At 42.8% G+C, this 7,156-nt stretch overlaps 1 protein-coding gene across 4 annotated transcripts in view; it reads left to right on the top strand.

Annotated features, from left to right (window-relative positions):
* The window catches only part of LOC310718829 (monocarboxylate transporter 2), a 9,618-nt gene extending 2,891 nt beyond the window's left edge, over nucleotides 1-6,727 (top strand). For 2 of the 4 annotated variants that reach the window (XM_083527872.1, XM_083527874.1), the window contains exons 2-5: nucleotides 1,897-2,130; nucleotides 3,278-3,421; nucleotides 3,509-4,309; nucleotides 5,160-6,727. In XM_083527872.1, the coding sequence (XP_083383998.1) occupies nucleotides 1,917-2,130; nucleotides 3,278-3,421; nucleotides 3,509-4,309; nucleotides 5,160-5,413 (1,413 nt within the window). In that variant the 5' untranslated portion in view covers nucleotides 1,897-1,916 and the 3' untranslated portion in view covers nucleotides 5,414-6,727. Of the gene's footprint in view, nucleotides 1-816; nucleotides 986-1,896; nucleotides 2,131-3,277; nucleotides 3,422-3,508; nucleotides 4,310-5,159 lie in introns of those variants that run through there. The other 2 variants (XR_014531282.1, XM_083527873.1) reach the window with 2 other exon arrangements.
* Nucleotides 6,728-7,156: the final 429 nt, after the last annotated feature.

Raw genomic sequence — 7,156 nt, 5'->3', positions numbered from 1 at the left:
CGAACCGAGTTCCTGATTGAGTTTTATAGAGAAGCATGATGATCCTATCGATTCATGGACAATCTGAAAATTTGCAACAGCTCCAGAACACAGTGAAATTATAGGCTAAAAAGATCTTCACCAGCTTTCATATGACACCAGATTTGAGACGATGCCCGAGAAAGTTGCTGCAGGACACACCCCTTTTTAAAAATCCGACTTTGAAGATCTACTGTATATTCAGTTAAAATGACCCTCAGCTGCTCAAATGTTCCAGTCTGTAATTTTCCACCAGTATCTTGAACCATGACCGGAATGCATCGTTTCACCCGTGTCACATGGTCCCACTTGAGTTGCTACTTGTTATTTGTTACTTCCTGGATTATTACTCAGGTTAAAAAAGTTTGTGAGCACCTGAGTATAAGATGTGCCTCTTTTTGAACATCCTATTCCATATTTTGTCCCCACAAGAGTGTTAGTAAAGTCAGGTAGTGATGTGGGGGAGGAGGTGAGGAAGCCTGTGGTGCACATCAGCATCCACATTGATCCCAAAGGCCTTCCACGGCAAACCCGTGTCGTCAAACAGCTTCGAGTCTCTTTGTTGAAGTGAAGCGAAAATTCCATGGACAACAAAAATCGAGGAAGAACCGCATATGGCATATGGGAAAATCGTCCCAATATTTTTGCTCATGTAACAAAATAGACCTGAATATGACCCGGGCTTCGTTAGCGACGCGTGAAGTCAAACTGTATGCAAAGACTTCATTAAAAATGTATGAAGCACTATTCAGTGAGAGCCGGCACCATTCCAAGCTCCGTGTTCGACCTTGATGGACCACAGACAGGAAAAATGTGTCAGGGAACAAAAGGTGGTCATGTGTGGCCTGGGGAGTGTATGCAGCCATAGAGATTCTACAGAAAGATCATCGTTCACTTGATATCGCAGTCATCTGACCGGGTGCTGAGCGACAGGGCGTGTTTATTTTTGCCTCTGTTGGAGGTCCAGGTACAGTAAGTCCAGGTCCTGGTTGACCCAATGCTATTATATACAGCAGGTCAGGGATTTCCATCCATCTTTTATACAAATGGGTAAAAGTTGTTGACTATCGAATTATTTATTGTAACAATAATTTGTCAAAATCCTGATCTATGGAATTGTGTAACGTCTGTGGGAGTCACGTGAGCGATAACAGAAGAAACGACTCGGACCGGAAGAGTCGAGACATGAAACATTCGATTCTGTTTCCTGTACATTGTTGCTGAGATTTTTTTTCATGCAGTAGAAAACGAACGAATCGCTCTTTGAGACAACTCGTTCTTTTGAGTCACATTAAAGAATCGTTTAAAACGAACGAATCTTTTCCGTGAACGACTCATCACTAGTGTATGGTGTGTATAGTGTGTATAGTGTGTGTGTGTCGTTGCGTGTGTGCTTTATGTCACGTACACTATTTGGGCAAAAGTTTGTGGACACCTGAGCATTATGTTTAGTTTGAACATTTCACATTTTGTCCCCTTTTGCTGCTATAATAACCTTGACTCTTCTGGGAAGATGTTTGTTCAAGATTTCTTGGAGATTTGTGTTTACTCAGACACGTTAGTAAAGTCTGATGTAGGTGAGATGTGGAGCCAAAAGGTGTCTGAGCTTTATAGCAAGGTAGTGAAGTTCTATTCCGACCCATGTGAACCATAGCTTAATGAAGCTGGCTTTGTGGACAGGAGCATTGGCATGGTTTGTGTCTCCTAGTTCAAGTGAAGGAACACATGACCTACACATGGGATATAGAAACCTCAGATGTACTAATACTTGGTGTTCAAAAAGCATAAACCATCATTATTATGTTCAGGTTTCCACAATCTGTCTATAAAGTGTATATGAAGCAAATCTTTGTTACCTTGCTTTTCTCTATCTTCTAGGAGAAGACCAAGGTTTTACAATGTCGCCCCCTGCTGGAGCTCAAGCAGCACCTCCTCCGGATGGAGGCTGGGGCTGGGCTGTGGTGTGTGGTTCTTTCATCTCCATCGGTTTCTCCTACGCTTTCCCCAAAGCCACTACGGTGTTCTTCAAGGACATGCAGAAGATTTTCGGCGCAACCTACAGCCAAGTCGCTTGGATCTCCTCCATCATGCTGGCCGTCATGTATGCTGGAGGTAAAATGTGAAGGGAGAAGGTCCATTATCCATTGGAGATGGTTGATCAGTGCTCTTTTGGGGGATGTAGAATGGTGAAGGTGGTGGTGAACAGAAAAATCTGAGATCTTCATCCTGTTATAGTAGACGTTAGTAATTAGACAGTGGTATGTTTGATGCTCATTGGTTCAGCTTGAAGAACCGCATGGTGGATTTAAAACGGGTTAAAAGACGTCCTGAGGTCGTTTCCTTGTTTCCAACTGAACCACATCAGATTCTGAACCTGCTCTTCTTTTACAAGAACGTTGACATTATACGCCCTTGAAAGCAGGGATCAAATCCTCCAGAGAAAATGTATGTTAATAAGTAGATTAGAAGGTCCTGATAGGAGAAATGGACTGTATGTGGGGCAGATGAAGTGAAGCAGAAGCACCTAACCTGATTTCATAATGCACATGAATAGGTATTAACATATCTCAAGACGCTCCTCAGGGCAGGAGCATCGTTCTGCCTTATTCACATTGAAATGTTTTTTTTTTTTTCTTTTCACACTGAAAGTGTGTAACTATACACGTGATACTCACATACCCAGGACAGTTCAGCTTTAATGTATTTTACACATATTTTATATACATATGTATTCTATGGGACGTCTTCAGGTGTGTTAGCACCTTCACCCAAAACTGTTCCAGCATAACAATGCCCCTGTGCACAAAACCAGCTCCCTGAGGTTGGAGTGGAAGATCTTGATTGGCCTCCTACAAAGCTATAAACCCTATTGAACACCTTTAGGATTAAATTGGAATGTTGGCTGCACCCCAGGCCTTTCCTTTTCCAGGAACGTTATGGGAACCAAAATAGGTCAAAATGGCTCCAGATGGTAATTCCAACCAGTCAAATTCCAACCTGTGAAACCCTGCAATAAAAGCCTGGGTGTCTTGCTATCTAAATCTTACTACTCTGAACATTCTGTGGTGTGGAATTGACACATTTAAACAGTGACATGTCCCACAGCATGCTTTCAAACATAGACCAATGAATCTGTAATGAAATTTGCTGATGAAGCCCTCTTTTCCTGGAACTTGCTAGCCTTCCAAGTTAATGTCACTCCAGATTCTGAGATGTTACAAAAAAATTCCCACCTCAATTGTTGTGTCTTCTATTCCAGGTCCTATAAGCAGCATCCTCGTGAACACATACGGCAGCAGGCCGGTGATGATGGCAGGTGGATTGTTGTGTTCCATCAGCATGATCGCTGCGTCATTCTGCAACAGCGTCATGCAGCTGTACATCTGCATCGGAATGATCGGGGGTGAGTGGATGAACGTTGCATATATACGAGAATATTCCCCACAACACCGAATTTATTTCAGCTCTATCTCCTCTCACCCTCCTGAAGGTTTCGGACTCGCCTTCAACCTCCAGCCGTCTTTGACCATGATCGGGAAGTACTTTTTAAAAAAGCGGCCCATCGCTAACGGCTTGGCCATGGCAGGCAGCCCGGTCTTTTTGAGCACCCTGGCTCCATTAAACCAGTACCTCATTAACGCTTTTGGCTGGAGAGGCAGCTTCCTTATTCTCGGGGGGCTTTTGCTCAACTGCTGCGTAGCCGGATCCCTTATGAGGCCACTCCCCCAGCCTGCGACAACGAACAAGGCTAAAAATGAAGAAACGGTTCCAGGTACGAAGATGGCCAAGTCTTCAGCGTGGCAGACTGTCAACAAGTATCTTGACTTGTCACTTTTTAAACATCGGGGTTTCCTCATCTACCTGTCAGGAAACGTCATTATGTTTTTAGGCTTCTTCGCCCCTATCGTCTTCCTCTCCGCGTATGCAAAGGACAACAACGTGGATGAGTACTCAGCTGCCTTCCTGCTCTCCATCCTGGCTTTCGTGGACATGTTTGCTCGTCCGTTGATGGGCCTGTTGGCCAACACACGCTGGGTGCGGCCGAAGATCCAGTACTTCTTCAGCTTTGCCGTCCTCTATAACGGCGTGTGCCACGTACTGTGCCCTCTGGCTCAGACCTACACGGGCATGGTGGTGTACGCTGTGTTTTTTGGGTTAGCGTTCGGCATGGTGAGCTCCGTGCTCTTTGAGACGCTCATGGACCTTGTAGGACCTCAGAGGTTCTCAAGCGCTGTGGGACTCACCACTATCATTGAATGCTGCCCTGTGCTTATAGGACCACCTCTGGCAGGTAAGACCTGATATGCATCTTTTTGGTTATTGTTTTTCTTGCCAAAAGTATGTGGATATCTAATCGTTGATCATCTTGTTCCAAAACCAAAGTCATTCCACTAGAATTTGGGGCTGTAGGGATTTGTGATTATTCAGCGATTTGCAGCTATTAGGAGTTAAAGAGGTCAGATGCTCTGGCTTTTCCATCCATCAGGAAAGTATTGATGGATTTTTGAGGGCATGGTGTTTAAGGAGCTATTATGATGAGACTCATAGATGGAGGTCAGGAGAGCTATCAATAAAGAACTTCCAATTTATTAGATTAGATATAAAATCTTTTAATTAGGCTTTGGATTGAGTAAAGACTTATGTCACCATCACAACAAAATCAAGCCAGCGAGGAAGTTCTACATTTAACGAGTAATACACATTATGCACAAAAGTATTGGGACACCTGGCTTTTCCAGTTTTATATGTAGTTTTTCCCATATGAGATGATGGACTTTGGATCAGAAGGGCATGGGTTCAAATCCCTTAACCCTTAACTGCTCAGTTGTGAGTCGCTCTGGATGTAAATGTAAGTGTTTCAATACTACACAATTGTATGGACTGAAATATTGAATATGTCTATGATCTGACTGCATCCCAAACCTTCTCACTTCACTAACACTCTTGTGTCTGGATGAAGCTCCACAAATCTCTACAAGTCTAGTAGAATTGGATTGGATTCAAGGTGGAATAGGATGGGATCTTATACTCAGGTGTCCACATAGTCTATGTTTATTTCGATACACGACTAAGTGATGTGATATATTTATCATATTCAGTGCTGAGGAATAACGTCTCCTTCTCCCATTGTTGCTCTACAGGAAGACTAGTGGATGTTACTAAGAACTACAAGTACATGTACATATGCTGCGGCTCGGTGGTGATCTTCGCCAGCATCTGGCTCTTCATCGGCAACTTCATCAACTACCGTCTGCTGGAAAAAGAGCGCCAGCAGGAGGCGTACAAGCAGGCGGAACTGGAAGAGCCTCAGGACAAGGCGTCTGAAGATGGAAAGGCGTCTGAGGAACTCTGTGGCAAAGGGGAGGATGTTGTGCAGAGAGAAACGAACATTTAGTTTTCCTCCGAAGGACATCTGGGCTTCAGCTCACGCTTACGTCTGCAGCGGACACAAGGAACGAGGGGTGAAGAAACACATAACTGCCAAAGCAAAGCTGTGAGGCGACCATTAGAACAGGACCATTAGAACAGGACCATTAGAACAGGACCATTAGAACAGTGTTAAGACGCATTTTTAGAAGGACGTCCACAAGTGTGAGGGTTGAACCGGTGTGCTTCGTCAGATTCTACCTGATTTAAAAGTCATTCTGTTAACGTTTCAGCTCAGGAACAGATTCCGAATCTTTCCACCGAATCCAGAAAAACGTCAAAAAATCTAAAAATCTACCAGCGGTACACTCCGGTGGGCTGCGTGCCATATCCGCTGCACTATAATCTGGAATCTGTGCAGCCCAAATAACAGGACTCAATGTAAATCATTATGCATGCTTCACTAACAAGGGCCTTATCACACTTCTGACCAAAATGTTGGTTCGATGTTGGTGGATCTCACATTCAGAACCTTCCCATGTTCTAAAACCTTTGCTGCAGTATATACAGGGAAGTGTATTCGCTGTTATTCGAGTGCTATTTTTTTAATTCAGTCTGCAAAAGAATTTAATTATATATATATATATATTAGGTATTGCCTTGCCTTAAATGTAAATAATCCAACTAACATCCCAAAGCCAGTATATACAGAGCTTCCGATATGACGTTTTTTTGACTATTTATTGACGTGGCATTACTAATCGACTTGATTATGAACGAATGTACCTTCATAGATGAAGATTTCCAGCATATTTCATGATATATATAAAATGTATCTGACATTATTTAATATATTGTTCACACTGTAGTGAGATTTTCCGTACTCGAACGATATTCAGGACTTCTCTGCCTTTGGTTGAATGTAGAAACTTGCGTCTTTTAAACTGTTTTTTTTGTTTTTTTTAAATCCAGCTCCAGCCATGACGGTGTGTATCGCGTAGCGTATAAAATGTTAGTCACACGTACGCTGTAGAGACTATATGGACAACAGATTGTCGACACCTGTTTTATTGACTTTTTGGACATCCCATTCCATACCGAGGCTCCGTTTCCTCCACTCCAACCCATGTAGAGCAGATCTTCATGTTCATGGCTTTGTGCATAGGAGCTTTGTGATGCTGATCCAAAGACATCCGATACAATTGTTTGACTCCAACTTTAACAGTTTGGGAAAGAACCCCCAAGTCAGGTGTCCCAATACTTTTGTCCATATAGTGTACGTCGTTAAATTGTATAAACGAACAATCATTAAAAAAACGAAAGTAATGAAATACAACACAAAGAGTCTCCATTGAGTTTTTCTATGAATGAAAACTTGATTAGGACTTGATTAGGAGCTCAAAACACACTCAAAATTTCCAGATGTTCAAGATTCTAGTCAATGTTGAGATCCTGTTCAACCATATCTCAAAGATGTTCTACTGGATTCAAGGTTCAGTGTCTGAGAAGGAAAGTGAAGAACCCTGCTTTGTGAAATGGTGCGTCATCATGCTGGAAAAAGTCGTTTGAAAATTGTGCCCATGAATTGATGAACATGCTCTTCAATAATACTCAGATAGCCAATGCATTAAATCGATAAAGGGTGCTGAGAACACATCATCTGCACCACCTTGAGAACTTTTGAGGCATGTTGGGTCATGAATTCTTCTGCCAAATTCTGCCTCATCATTTGAAAGGAAGGATCTATCTCAGATAATGGCGAGCAAAAATG

This window comes from Silurus aristotelis (assembly GCF_946808225.1).
Source record: "Silurus aristotelis genome assembly, chromosome: 24".
Classification (NCBI taxonomy): domain Eukaryota; kingdom Metazoa; phylum Chordata; class Actinopteri; order Siluriformes; family Siluridae; genus Silurus; species Silurus aristotelis.
Note: the sequence above shows the minus strand (reverse complement) of the source record. Positions and strands in the feature narration are given on the sequence as shown.